Consider the following 15,347-nt stretch of genomic DNA (forward strand, 5'->3'; position numbering starts at 1 on the left):
TGCTGGGCTATGTTGTCCCTTCTACTTTTTGGATAAGCATCCTCATGCTGAACTGAGGACAAAGAACAGGGTGGCTGGTTTGCAGCTTCACACACAGCAAAACATCAGCTATAAGAGAGAGCTGGGTGCCAGGTCTTGGAAGGAGGTGGAGCTGAGTCACTTCTGATTTGGAGTGAAGAGGATCTACCTGCTCAGCTGCAAACACCTCTTGGCAGCGAGAGGCAAAGCATGTATCTGCATGAAAAAATACAAGGCTTACAGGCTCTCCTGATGGCATCACCACTCCAGCTGGCCAACAAAACCACTGAGAGTCAGGAGGAGAGCAGTTGCATTCCTGCACTTACTTTTAAGAACAAACCATACAAGTGTCACTCTTACCAGGAATTACTATATGCAATAGTAGTTCCTTCCCACAGACTCTGATTGCCTTCACTTATTAATCATGCCATGCTTTCCTTTGACTGGATTTTCTCACTTCTTTCAATCTGCCCCTTTTTTTTCTTGCTTAACTGGTTTTGCCCTGGCCTACACAAACATTTCTTTGTCTGAAATCAGGAAGCAGCATGTTAAAATGAGGTCTTGCTACTTACAGAAAGAGATGTCAGACACTTTAATTCATATCTTTTATGACTACAAAAGCTGCAATGTGTACCAAAAAGTTTGGCTGCAGTAGAAAAAAAACAGAAAATGAGATGAAATCTCTGACCCTCTGTGTGAGGATTGCCTTGATGCCAACAACAAAGTCCTTTGCTCTCCCCCTACTGTGGTCACTAGCAACATCACATGGTTTCACAGAAATTTCTTGTTTATCTCTTCCAGGCTGCAAACCATTGATCTCAGCATTGTCATATCCTGTTAACTACAGTGTTGAGTATTTCTTATTTATCCTCCCAACCCTTTGTGATGATGCAAAATATTATCATCCCCCTACCACAAGACCAGAACAGAGGCAAAGGATGGCAGGATTTTGCACCACACTTAGGCACCTCATCCTCATTCATTCAATTATACATTCCCACGGTCACTGAGGTCATCTTTGCTACAGCAGAGATCTCCCATGATTAAGGCAGTGACCTGAAACTCAAGTTATTCTTGTTGCACCTCAGTGTCAGAACAGTCTCTCTTCCTCTGTGTTAACTGAGTTATGGAATCTAAACCATGGGGCTTCCAACAAGCAGATTTTTTCTGCTATGTATCTTGAAAGAGGCGTACAAAAGTGCTCAGCTCTTTCAAGCACATTGCTAACAAACACCAGAATGGTGCAAATAAAGCTCATCTGTGCAAGTAAAAAAAAAGAAAAAAAAAAAATTGAGCCAGAACCTCAGCTGCTATAAATTTACTAATTTCCAGAGCCCTTAACAGAACTGTGTTAGCTAGCTAATTTTGGCTGATGACTTGGCCTGTAAGTGCTTTGTTAGGAGCCCTAAGCAAAGCAAGCAAGGGAGATGAACCTCTGCCTGGCACCGGAGGGAGCATGCTGCAGGGGTATGGTTACAATCCTGCTCGGAGACTTCTGAAAGGAGGTGTGAAGAACTTCCCAAAGCTGAACGGTGGCATTAACGATGGTAAGATGTATTTAATTGTGCTGGAGGCCAGCCAGGTTTGACACTGCTGCTCCTGGGAATTCAGCCAAGATTTTTTTGGGGTTTTTTTGTTTCTTTTCCCCTGGACTGGTTTTCCACACCCCTCTGGGGTGGGGGTAAGGTATCAAACGCTGCAGCTTTTAGGCAGCTGGCTGGTACACTGGTATGGCAGCCAGGGAAGGAGTGGAGTTTTGTGTGCATGTTTCAGAATAAGTATAGCTTCTTGAAGTATCTCGGCATGCATGCCCAGGCCAAACGTTGACTCAGGTGAGCTTATGCTACTTGCCTAGTAGCCCTCTCAAAGGGTTGTATGGCTCTGTAATAACCCTAGAGATAAACAGGGTTCCCTGGATTGAAATATGTGCTGTAACTGATGGTGATGGATTATGCGTAACCTTGGGAAAGTTGCTGGGTTTCCTGTGCCTGTACAGCTGGAGAATAAGATTGCTTCCCAACTCAGGGGAAGGTGGTAACACTGAACTAGCTATTCTCTGAAGGTAGTTAGTAGGGAGTGAAAGGAATGGATGTGTCCCAGCTAAGTCTCTAGAACTTTGCTTTGCATCATTTCCAGATTGTATTCTAGGATATTTCTCTGTTGGCAGTTAGCATAGCCTAATAGGGAAACATAAGTCTTTCAAAGGTGAATATCCTCCCATCAGCTCCTGTCCCAGGGCTTCCCTTTTTTGGAGTTTTAAGTCCAAGTGTATTTTTCCAGTTGCATAATAACTAGCAGCTGCCACAGCTCAGCTTGGTGCATTAATACAGAGATTTCTGACCAGGAGAAAGAGGGTGGATATCTAAACATGAAATTGCTTTCAAGCATTTTCTTTATCCCAAGTAACTTGCATGCAAGAGATGAACTCCCAACAACTGCCCAGGCAAAACTCCTGTCCTGCTCAGGCCCAATTCCTGCAAAAGCTCTCATCTTTCTAGTAAACCAATCCAAAGTCTGTATCCAAATCCCTATGCCCTAAAGCACTGGAACCCATGCCTGTTTTTTTTTTCCTTTTTTTTGCATCTATGCCTGTGGCTCAAAGCTGTGTTTCACTGGCAATTCCTTCAGTGCAAGCCTCATTAAGCTACATCCCTGAGAGAGCCCTTGGCCTCTGACTTAAGTACCATAGCATATGGTCTTTGGATGTATCAGGCTAACTACTGGATGGGAAGAGGCCAGGCTGGCAGTGGGATGAGTGCTGCTAGTGGCAGTAAAGAGCTATACTATACAGCACTGCCCTTTGCTGCCCTCCTCCCTTCCAGTCTCTGTCCACGTGTCTTCTCAAAATGTTCATCCTCATTTGTAAGGTACTTGGCAGAGGAGGATCTCTGTTAAACATAGGCAGAGTGACTGGCACAACTGGAACTAAAGCTCTCCTTGTCTTCATCTGCTGCTGGAGCAGCACTGGACCCATGGCAGCCTTCTGCTTGTCCACAGAGCTGATGCAAGGTCCGTGTGCACAGTAAACCCATCCACAGTGGGTGGTGCTGGAAGGGTTGTGCAGGGTGAACAGTCCGAAGATACTCAGAGAATCTATTCCTCCCCCTACTAGTGTCTGCCACAAGACATGCAACACCCTCTACATTGTAGTTCACATGGCCAGTACTTTTCAGCTGTACTGTGCCAAAGGAAGAGAACACCAAAAATAAAGGGCATCCCCAGTGACTTGGGTTGTTAGAGAGAGGGACTTTGCATAGCTGCCCTGCAAAGGAAGACCAAAGTCAAACCCCAGCACTCCTACCAATCTGCTTAGCCCTGAGTACAGGAGTAAGATGCACACGCAAAGCCCCAGAAAAGGTTTTTCATCATCCCATAGAGTACGCACACAGCTTGCCTAGCAGCTCCTCTCTAGGCCCAGCTTAAAACCCTGTGCCATGCAACACTGGTTCTGTGATGGGCTTGTGGCCTTCAAGTAACAAACTAAGAGATGATCATCGGCTTTTGAAGAATCATTAGGTAGTAGTGACTAGTGAGCTGGAGTCAAGCTCATGACCTAGAAATGAAAGGCTGCCTCTCCCATTAAGTCTTTGCATTCCCTCATTTTCCTTCCTTCCTTCCTTTACAAAAAGTCTCCCTTTAGTTCTGTCACTGTGCCACATTCTCTAACACTGCTGGCAGTACAGCTCAGGTGGTATTTCCCTTTAACTTGCAAGAGGTGATTTTTTTTCTCACCAGTGATGAGGTCTCAATTTCCCAGCATTTAAGAGAAAAGGGGTCACTTCCTTTCTGAAACAATAGGCATTTTTTGCTGCTGACTCTTCCCCCATATGTGCTGAGGGGTGGGGCTGGGTGCTGGGGCATGCTGGTACCTCCTCGCCACCAGTGGCCCCCACACAGGGCCTGCGGGAGTTGTGGTACTTTCCTGGCTGGGCAAGGGCTGTCCCTTACAGAGAGCCCTGTGGGCAAAGGGAAGCACTGCTTGGACAGGACCTCAGTACTCACAAGAAATGGATTACTCTTATGCTGCCAAAAAACTAAACCCAAACAAAACAACCCAATAAACAAAAAAAATCCCCACCCCCCAAAAAAATGCAATTACTACCAATTGACGCTCTATCGAAAATCTATCTCTATGGAGCTTTGCCATGGATTTCCATGGGGCAGGGATCTCCCCAGCTATCCAGTGCTTTAATGGACTGTTGAAGACCAGATCCCAGTCCAGGCAATGGCAGGGGTGCTGCTTGGCACTAAGGGTCTGCAATCTGCCTTCCCAATGCCTTTTAAGCAAAGCATGCTGTGTGTGCTGCTGGATCTTGGGCTGCCCAATCTGAGCAAAGGCTTCTCCTAAACAATTTGGACAATCATGAGACTAAGAATTTCTAAGAAGAGCTTATCAGAAGGCCTTATGTCTGCAGTGTACCAGTTACAGCTTCTATCTACAACAGCAGAAACTTGTGAAGGCACTTTTTTTTTTTTTTTTTTTCCCCCCAACCAGAGCTGTGACTGGAAAGTTCACATTTGCAGAATGTGGTAGCTGAATATTTGCACCATAGACCAAATTCTTGAAACTTCAGTTTATCCAGCTAGGAAACTAAAATGCATGTGGATTTCATGAGAGTACATATACAATTTGATTGCTTGAAATGTTGAATGTAAGGGCATAGTTATGACAAAGCTGAGATTTTAGACAGTCCTTGGAAAAAGCACAAATTTCTTGGTTCCTTTGGCTCCAAGGTGGTCTCTAGTCTCACTGTTAGATAAGTGTGTGAAGTTCCTTTGGATCCTAGTTTGGTAATATAATGTGACCAGAAATTTTATAGGTCCCCACAGCTGCATCTGGTAATGATAAATCCATATAAAGTAGATGCTGAGAGAAAGATAACAGGGTTCAAGGACTCTGACTGAGGAGGCATTCATTACTTTAGTACATATGTTTTAGAAGAGGAGGAGATAATTATAGCTCTTTGCAAGCATTTGAGGAGGAATGAGGAGGAGATTGATTGTTTACTGATTGATACAGTTGGGTGAACTAAAGAGGAAATGGATTTCCAAGTAGAGAGGCCACTTGACACTTTTACAGCTTGCTTCTATTCATTCCAAGTGACCTGCGAAGTTTTTGAAACCTAAGGACAGGTCTGATAGATTAGTGACCTCTGGTAGAAAATCCTGGGGCACAGCAGGTCCCCACAGACCACCTGGTTTACCAGTTATTTGTGTAGGCTGTCAGTGTTCAGTTTTTAGACCAACACCTGACCCTGTGCATAGCGCCAGCTGAAGAGCCTGTCCCACTCATTACTGCATTTACCCTGGAACTTATTTCTTTATATATTATATATATGTGTGTGTGTTATATATATATATTAATATTTATATATTATATATGGTCCAGTGGGAAAACTGGTACAAGGATAATTTCAGTGCACAAGGCTCAGTGCCCAAGTCCTCTCCACTCTGCGATGTAAACACTCCTGGTTTTGGGGGGTAGGTTCAGCTCCCACAGTGACCCATGGTGCTTATTTGTGAGATTTTGTCAGGGAGATGACAGCTGTCACTAAAATCCTTCTCCTTGGAAATTCCCATGTGCTCCTTCAGGAGAAAGGTTCAAAACCTTAACTAAAGGAAACAGTGTTTTCAGGATTAGCCCTGTTTAAGAGCAAAAGATTGTTTAGCACACAGGTCACAGATGTGTCTGACCAGAAAATGAAAACAACGGAAACAAATATACCACAAATTGGCAAAAACTGTCTAATTTAGGACATCTTTTCCATGTTCATCTGATCTGCAGGCTGCCTCATATCATGGAGGATTATTCAGCCAGAAATGAACTGGGAGACAGGAGGCCCTTTGCAAGGATGGAACATGTCCCCCAGGGATGACAGGTATGTAGTAATTCAGGTTTTATTGCCTATAATAAGCTTGGATAAACAACTGTTCAATAGCCCCAGACACCAAGGCCATTTAGACACCAGTGCTTCAACTGAAGCCAAAGTAACTCGTGAATTGTATTAGAAAGGTCACTGTTAACTCATTCTTCATGTGCAGTCATTGCTGTCCTTAGGCAAAACCCCAGAGAGCCGCTTCTGCTCAAACAAGGTAGCAGTGGACAGGTGTAACCATATTCTTGCGTGTCTGAAATCTTTTATGGTTGCAGTGAGAGCAGTGACAGTGTTTTGGGGTTTGTTGTTCATGCTGAGGCCACAAAAGGACCTTGTGGAAATTAGGAGGAGGTGGTGGTGATGCAGAGTGATTCTGTAGCTGCAGTGAACTGAACTTGCAGGTACGGGAGGTCCTGCCACACTGACACTTCTGCTCTGTTAGACTCAGCCCCCTCAGGAGAGTGGAGGGGGTGGCAAAATCCAACCTATATCTCTGTTACTGAGCTGCCACTTAAAAAAAAAAAAGTTTTATTTGGTTTAAGTTCTCTATCTTAAGCCTCAGTTGGAGATACAACTTTTAAGTCCCTGCGACAAAGCTTGCAAGAAAGAGCATTTTTGCTTCTTTCTGAGTAGAGATGGGGCCAGGACACATACACATTTGGTACCTCCTTCTAGCTGAGGTGATTAGGGAGCACTGTCTCTGTTTATTATTTGAGAAATTCTAGCTGAATCTCTCTTTGATTCCTCAGTTCTCTGTGTGATAAGTCTGTTCCTCCACCAAAGCTTTCACCTATCCTGCCAGCAATACTGCTGTGTCTGGGTGATGTGGGACACTTCTGGAAGAGCAAGCTTCCTTTCCCCTCCTAATCCTACCATTAGGTTTGCACTATATGTCTTGGAGGAAATGAGTTCATGGACAAATTACATCCAGGGAAAAAAGGAGCAGTTTCTACCATACTGTGAAACGACACCTCTTCAAACACTCCCCACATCTTAAGGCGATGCTGGCATGCTCTCCCAGCAGCACTACTCTAGAGCCTTTGTGTCCTTGGGTAGCAGACTCCAGACCAAACCCAGGCAGAGCAATGTGCTGGCAACAGTGCCCAGCAGTTACCTGCTAGGGCACCTCAGAGAGGCTCCAGTTCCCACTGAGCTCTGAGTAGCTGCCCCAGACCAGGATAGCTGGGAAACACAATCCAAGCAGTGAGTATCTGAGTGGATGCCCATGGACTTGGCATCTCTGGTGACTCCGTGGGAACTGCCTGTGCTGCAGCAGTCCAAGGAGATAGGAGTTTGGCATAAAGATGGGAAATCAGGACTCCAGGAGGCAAACCCACCCCCAAACACAGTATTTTGCAACATCTTTACCATCTTGCTGTTGCACAGCAGGCTACATTTAGACTCCGGCAAACACTCTCTGGGGCCACTTCCATGCCAAGCAAACCAACCCAGTGCAGTGATGCTAACGGGACAGAAGCTGCCGATCTCGTTTACAGCTGACACAAGCCAAGCTGAGGGGTGAACAGGGGTGTTAAAAGAATTCTGCTACCTGGGGCTTGCGATCTCAAAGCCTACAGCTCTGGCTAAGGAATAAGATATATTGGACCCGCTACGCCTGAAAAAGACATACTGAGACCACATCATTTGTTTTCACAACAAACTTTACAAAGTTACAAAGTGATCAGCTGCAGAACCATAGCTGCCTTCCCTGCCAGGGTCACCTCCTCTGCACAGAACCGGAGGGAGCAAGTAGAACATTTCGAACCCGCGATAGAGTTATCTATCTGCTGGATGGGGATGTACCAGCCTAGAAAGCGACCCGCGTGGGGCCGGGGGCAGCGTGTGCCCAGCCGCTCCGATGAGTGCCGGTCCCTGGGCAGCGCGGACCGCTCGGAGCCTCAGCGCTCCCGCCTCTCCTGCTCCTCTCTCTCGAGCTTTGCCGCGCTTACCAAGGCGAAATAAACCCATTTAAAGAGGAAATCAAACCGGTTCCTGAAGCGCGATCCTAGTCCCCGCCAGCCGCGGGGCAGGAGCGGAGCGGCCGGGGCTGAGGCGAGAGGGGACGCGCTCACGGCAGACTCACCTGCGTGGGGACAGAGGCAGCCGGAGAGCAGGGAGCGCAGCATGGGGCCGGGGCGGCCCAGGAGCCAGGCGGGCCGGGACGGGCTTGCCCTAAGTACCGTCTGCGCGGCCGCTGAGGGGAAGGAAGGGGGTGGCGAAGCGGCTTTGGGGAGGCGTTGGCAGCCGCGGGGGCCCCGGGGAGGGCGGCGGACTCACCTCTCCAGGGCGCTCCCAGGGTGAAGCTTCGGTGCCAGCTGAACATCCCGGCAGCAGCCGCCCTCAGGGGCGGGCGGGGCACGGGAACGGGGGTGCCATCGCTGCTGGCTCTCCCCGAGCTCTGCGCGTCCCTCGGCAGGCGAGCGGGACAGGGCACCGGGCTTAGGGCATGGCCGGGCAGCGGGGGCAGCGCGGAGCGGGCAGCGCTGCCGGCGCGGAGGCTGCGGAGCGGAGGGCGGGCGGGCGCACGGCCAGCAGTGACTTATAAAGGGAGCAGCCCAGAGGAATGCATCTCCTGCGTCTGATAAGCCGAGATGACTGGAGGGGTTTGAACTACCTTTGCAACCCCCGGAGGAGAGGGGGGAGAGAGAGGAAAAAAAGGACGGGAGAGAAGAAAAAGAAAAATATTTCACTACTTGCATAATGTCAATAAACAACTCCCCTCTCTAGTGGCAGGAAAGGCTGGAATGTTTTGGGTGGGGAGGAGAGAGTAAAGTGGGTTTGGTGTTTTGTTTTTGTTTTGTTTTCAGGTTTTTTTCTTGTTCTCTATTTAAATCGCGTGTTAGTTGTTCGTAATGCAAAGGTGCCTTGGTTGTCCCTGGGGCTGCAGGCTATGGGTAAGAAGAGTGAGGAGGAAGTGGAAGTACTGTCGCGGGTGCAAAATCTCAGGGGCAGGTTTGTGGTGTCACCCCACTGGAGTGAACTGGGAATATGCAAGCTAGGCATGAAGAGTTCTGGGATGCCCTGGGCATGGCTAAGCCACCTGGAGTGCTGCCTTGGGAAACATGGAGGAAATTACTCCTAGGCTAGGCTTAAGCAGTACAAGTTCGCTACAACCAGCACCCCCATAACCTATTTGGGGTCTCTGCTTGCTAAGAGAGCACCAGTCCCTGCATTACTCTCCCATCCAGACTTCTGCTGACACAAGCACTCTCAGAAGAAAATGTCCTGCTCCACCGGTTAAACCGGCCTAATTCTGTGGGCTTCAGCTGTCCATTGGATCAGTGGCCCCAAGGAGATCACACAGAGGCAGTGGTGCTACAAATACCATGAGAAAGTGAGGCTGGGGGAGATCAATCCAGTTGCCCCCTTGCCCTGTAGGTGCCGGTCCTCCTGTGCCTCTGCAACACTCACCTCAGGACAGGTATCAACTGAAGTAAATAGACTTTTTGCTGTAGCAGTCACTGAAGTTTGCAGATTAGCACCAGTTACAATCTGAAGACAGGGTGTTTAATTGCCCCTTTTCTCCACCACATTGCTTTATTAATTGTTCCCAAACCTGTGTCATCCAACAAAGGGCATCCTTCCTCCCCAGGCTGGGAGATTCTTTATACTGCTCCCCCTTGCCTCCCACTACAGTGGGATAGAGTTTTTGTGGGCTGCGTCTGATTTTCTTGCAACACTCCTGGCACTCAGTGCATCCAGTGCCTGCTCACGTTTTTCTGAGAAACCAAAGAGTGTGGTTTTTTGTGTGGACAGAACCAGGTTTTCCACACTCTTTGGGCTGGTGAGAAGGAAAGCTGTAGGTTCCCTCGGGGATGGAGGTCCCTGTTTCCTGCAGTGAAACAGTCCCAGGCCAGGGAGGTGTGCAGGACTGTGGTTAGTGCTGTGTGCTTGGTGTGAGACGTGCTGCCATGCTCTACCCGTGCAACCAGCCCAGGCTCACCCTCTCAACTCCCAGCTGCAGTGGGCAGACTTAAATTATTAGAGCAGCAGAGGAATAATTTACAGATGCCTTAGCATGAATTCAGTAGCATTGTTAGCAGCCAAAGGAATTCTGGAGACCAAGTATTACTTTCTCACGTTCAGCTCTGCTGCCCATAAACCATTTCATCTCCTTTCTTTCTGCCCCCTTGTTGCATTGTTTTGTACACTGCTGAGCACATCACACTCCTACATTACCCAGAAACTTTTTTTTCTTAGTAGTTGTTTTGGAGAAGGAAAAAAGCTACAGCGATGATATCTGTAAAGAGCTGCAACCCAAAGTGCTCTGAAATGTATATCATTTATAGTAAGCAAAATGTTTTATGCTGTCAGAAACTTAGATTTCTAAGGAAAGTCTCAAGCTGGCTGTTTCTAAGCTCAGTTTACCGCCTTGTGCTCAACAAATGCTTGAGGCCAACAGAAATTACCATGTTACCAAATATAATAAGTAAAAGAATCCACTGACAGTAAGCTTTTGAACAAGAATAAAACATCCCTTGGAATGTGCACAAGATAAGTACTCTAGCCCTGGGCTAGGGCAAATATGGAATGAAAATGGCTGGCAATGAGCACAAGATTTTAATGCTCCAGGTATTCTCACAAGAGGGGGTGTTTGTGTGTATGAAACTGGTAATTAAATTGGAAATGCCCTGTGTTGATATAATATGGGACAGCAACAAAGTTGTTATTAGTTGTTGTACAGGGTTATTTTTGTCTACACTTAAAAAGTGTTAGTAGCATAACTGTGTTTTTTGTATTTTTTGAACTCAGGTTTATTTACTGTATTAGCAACAAAATGTTTTACACTTGAATAGCTTAGCACTGAATCAGGAAAAAGCATTAGATTGCTTCAAACTTTTATTTCAGTTTAAATGCATCTACCTGGAGGGAGATTTTACCATTTTGTTCTTGTATTATTAGTAACAGTGAAACCTTCCAAAGGGTGGACACCACTGATTGCAGCCCTCATCAGAAACAGCCCACAAGCAAGAAATGAAAGTGATGCCTGGTTTTGGTGTCTAGACTTGAAAAAAGTGCAGAAAAGGGAAACTGATTATTAATGTGCTTTTGTCTAAACCTTGTGAACACCCTTGACATGGGAAAGGTCATATCCCCTGTTTACAGAAATACATTGAACCCTGTTGCTGTTGTAGTACAAGAAAGAAAGGATGCCTCTATCCTGCAGCTTCATCTCTTGTCTGGCAGTGAGAGTATTGCCGGATCTTGCTATTTAATTGGGAGTTTTGAGATAGATCGGCTCGTTTTCCTTAAAGTCCAGCTGGTTAGTGAGGGTGCTGTGGGGCGCTGGGGCTGAGCTGTACGGTGCTGTGCTGGAACTGAGCACAAGAATGGGAAGGAACCCACCTCAGCCTCAGGGACAGCCTGGTCTGAGGACTGGGGACACATTACCAGGTGCCCTGTGGTTTTTGGCACATGCTACATCTGCCGCTTCCCTGCAGTCGCCGGTCCTTTTGCCGTGTCTCCTTCCCATTCACCCGGGTACTGAGAGTGTGGGATAGGTTCTCTGAATTGTAACTGGGCAGGAAATTCCCTCTTGAGCTGCACAGGATGTAACAGGAAGAGGAAAAACCTCTTAGTCAGCATCGACTTCATTTCTGATGGATGCATCAATTTCCTCAGTCATAAGAAAACCCTCCACCCAAAGAAGTCCCCAGTTGTGGAAAGCTGTTCTGTCTCTGGATCCCCTGGGCATACAGCTGCATCCTATCTTTCTCATCATCTTTGTCAACTTGGGGCTTCTGGGAAGCATCTTCAGAGCAGAGGGCACTTCCCTACCGTGGAGAAGTCAGGCACAGGCTCGCAGGGAGATGCTCACACCAAGGACAGTGGGTGAGGGTGTTGGACAAGGTCTGTTTATAGTGCAATTCCCAAGTTAGGCACCTGGAAAGCAGGAGAGATAAAAAGATTTAGTGGTGCCACATAAAACAATGTGGACCATTGTGTTGTTCCCTCATGCCCCAGTTAGTACTGTGCAATCCCAAATCTTCCATAAAAATGATTGCCACTGAGATGTTCTGCAGTTGCAAAGAAGGGTGCCTGTCAAATGTGAACCATGCTTCAAAAAACTCCCCAGGAGCCAAATTATGCAGTAACAGGACAGAACCCTGAGCAGGTGGAGCTCTGCATGGGTGAGCATTCCTGGTTGGGACAGGTGTTCCTCTACTGTTTGGCTTTAGGCATGTCTCATGTGCAAATAACTTCATCTCCTTCTGCTGCAGTTTGTCTGGGAGAACAGGATTTTTCTAAGTAGTTTCAAGACCCATCTTCTTTAAGCTGTATGGCCCCCAAATCACAGGATTTCTCATGCATGTAAAAAACCTCTCCACCTGGCGTGAAGTATTTGTGGTGACGAAAAACACATTCCAGTGTCATTGTCACTGTGGTTTTCGCACTAAAGCACATAATGAAATAACTGTCAACCTTTCATCATATGTATATATTAGACCTTGTTTTCCATCTCATTCCCCGAGTGCTTAGTTAAAGGCTGGATCTGGACAGGTTGCTTGACTAGCTCCTGGTTTGTTTTGTACACCTGCAGTGTGGCACAAAAGGACCCTGTGCAATTCAATCACCTCCTTGACTTGAATATGTTTTCTTTCATTCTGATACAAGCAAGGTTTTGGGATGTAGCTGGCAAAAGGACATTGGATCTGTGTGACAGTCTGGGAAAAAGGGATGGATTTAATGTGGTGTTATGGGTAGGCTCCCTAGCAGCAGAGAAAGGACAGGGAGGACATGGTCTGTGCAGCATCTATCAGGGTTGGCTTGGACCTGTTCCTGATGGGTGACTGTAAGGGGTTGCTCTCTGTCTTAAGTTTCAGCTACTTTTGCTATGCCAGATCAGCCATGCCAGCAGTGCTGTACTGATGTCACTTAAGTGAGCACTCGCAGCACCTTCTGCATGAGGGTGTCAGTGCCATCCCAGGGTAGCCTGGTGCCGTGGGGCTGTTGCCTTGCACTGCACCTGTGTGCACGGCTCGGAGGAGCCCTTACTGCCTCAGCCAGGAGCCCCTCGCAGGAGGGCCAGGTCAAGGGATAAAAAAGAGGTATGGGTTCAAAGAGAAATGGCATTATATTTGCATTCCTGTAAACGGAAGTTTCCAGAACACTCCAGCTTCCTGTGAAATGGTTCTCTTGCTAACTTGGCAGTGGCCTGCATGTGTACAGCTTGTGCAGGTGAAGGTTTGGGATCACAAAAGAGGAAGTTGTTTTACTGCAATGCACTTATGGTGCAAAAAATAGATTGCTGGGGTAGTGAGCAGCTCTCAAATCTGTTAGCAGTAGTGTGTTAACCCTTACAAATCTTGTGTCATGCTCCAGACACTTGTTTTAGTCTAAATAAATTTCAGTTTTTGCTCTTCCCTCAGGGAATCAGATATGCTTAATTAACACTTATTAACCCTTAATACTCAAAATGAGAAAACCCTGTCTGAACAAGCAAAACCCCTCTGCACCTTCTCTGCATCTCTCATGGATGCTGCTGCCCCAAGCCATTCCCCAAACCAAGCAGGGAGAAATCTGCCGCCTAGCTCAGCACCAATTCTGCTTGCTGGTGTGTCCACCAGTGTTTTCAGAGCAGAGAAGGCTCAAATGCCAGGTATGTTTGGATCCTGGAGCAGGTGTGTGGTGCCCAATCCACCCTGCTGGGAAAGGAGCCCTGGTAACCACAAGGAAAGCAGCTGCTCAGCACTCTGCCCTGGGAAGTCAGGGCCAGTGGTTTGCCAGGCACACTGCTTCCTCTGGTACACAATGGAAGCACCTTTGTGCTCATTGAGCTGGGCTGAAGGGACCCTGACTTCCAAAGCTGTTGCAACAAGTGCTTAAGCTCAGGTTGCTGCTCTCTAAGGCTCCGGAGCCAGGACAGTCCCCTTCACTTTCCTAGGGACTACCTGCCCTGAGCATCCACACCTTTCCCAGCCAAGGGACTTACTGGCATACCTCATCAACACCACCCAAAGGCAGGCTGAACTGCATTGTACTGTACTGCGCTGATTATTTTTCCACTGGGACCTCAGTATCCTGGGGGTGCCAGCGGGTTGCTTCTGTGGCCGTGACAAAGGACAAGGCATAGTCAGAGACACTCTGCTCCTGGGCTCCCTGGGGACAGTGAGCTTGGGCTCTGCCATCAGTCCAGCTCACAGCTCTCTCCAGAGCTGGGCCAAGCTGTGTGCTTGCTCCCATAAGTCCTTTCACAAAGACAGCAGTGAGTGGCACTGAGTCCAACCTCACATCCAGTGTGCATACGCTGGCCTGAAAACACTGGGGGGTCATGGCACAGCAGGGCTGGGTGCACGGCAGCAGGAGCTCTTCCCCTCTGCACAGCCCTGGCTGAGCACACTGGAAGAGTGGCATACTTTCATTGTTCTGCTTTGTCAAGAGGAGACTGGTAAAATGAGATAGTAATCCATGGGATCCTGACAGAAAAGTCAGAAGGCATGAGGGAAGAATTGAGGAGTTTTGCACCATGAAATCATATGAAAAGGTAATGAGGAGGAACTCAGAAGAGGGCTGTTGTTGACCTGGGTCTCTCTTTTTACCCTCTGAGGTGTCTGCAGCCCTGCAAACCTTCAGCCAGGTCTGGGCTTGGCCTGTTTCTCTATCCCCATCATGATGCTGCCCAGTCCAGAAAAATGGGTGTCCTCTGCCCTCACTTGGTCTGCTGCTGGGAGGCAGCCAGGCTGGGCAGGGTCTGCTAGGCATGTGCCAACACCGTGTCCTGGGCCAGAGCTGAGGAGTGAGAGTATCAAGAGCATCCCTCAGACTCTTTGTTTCTTTGCTTTTAATGCCTGGAGAATCCCAGCAGCTGTGAAAGTGCTGCTTAAACCTTGCAATTAGTGGGGCTGAGAGTGTGGAGATCTCTGCCTCATTTACCTTGTTGCAAATGCTTTGGTGTTTTAAATGCTGAAATTGCTTTAGTTTGGAAATACTCACTCTCAGTACTGGAGTACAACAGAAGAGTTGCTAAAACATCACAAGAGTTTAAAGCAGTAGCAGTAGCAATTAATGAAATCCTGGGCAATTTGCATTGCTTTTCTCTGAGTATATGTGCAGTCATCAGTAGAACTAAATATTTTTCTTGTATAACAATTTAATTAGAACTGATTAAAGTAAACATGTCTTGAAAGTTTGAATATAATAGCAGTGCTGCATTATAAATGTCATTTTGATTAAATAATGGCTTCTTTGCTTGAACAGGATAACTACCCACCCGAAACACAGAGGTGAAACTTTAGTTAATAATAAAACTCCCACCAACTTCACTAGAGTTATATTTCACCTTAATTGTACTCATAATTATGCTTTCACAATTTGATTACAGAATTTACTCTTTCCTACTTGGAGGGGGTATACATTGTTGTACACCTTCTACAAAAAAAAATGGGAATGGAGGACTGTTGACATGCAGTACATGAGCCAGGATTTCCCCCATTCAGTGAAATGATGGAGCTT

General features: G+C 47.2%; 1 protein-coding gene across 1 annotated transcript in view; it reads right to left on the bottom strand.

Annotated features, from left to right (window-relative positions):
* The window catches only part of LOC126634681 (uncharacterized), a 31,700-nt gene extending 23,279 nt beyond the window's left edge, over positions 1–8,421 (bottom strand). Inside the window, exon 1 of the mRNA XM_050305232.1 lies at positions 8,172–8,421. Within this exon, the coding sequence (XP_050161189.1) occupies positions 8,172–8,217 (46 nt within the window). The 5' untranslated portion in view covers positions 8,218–8,421. The remainder of the gene's footprint in view (positions 1–8,171) is intronic.
* Positions 8,422–15,347: the final 6,926 nt, after the last annotated feature.

This window comes from Myiozetetes cayanensis, unplaced genomic scaffold (genome assembly GCF_022539395.1).
Source record: "Myiozetetes cayanensis isolate MyiCay16 unplaced genomic scaffold, myiCay2020 scf10, whole genome shotgun sequence".
In the NCBI taxonomy this organism is placed as follows: domain Eukaryota; kingdom Metazoa; phylum Chordata; class Aves; order Passeriformes; family Tyrannidae; genus Myiozetetes; species Myiozetetes cayanensis.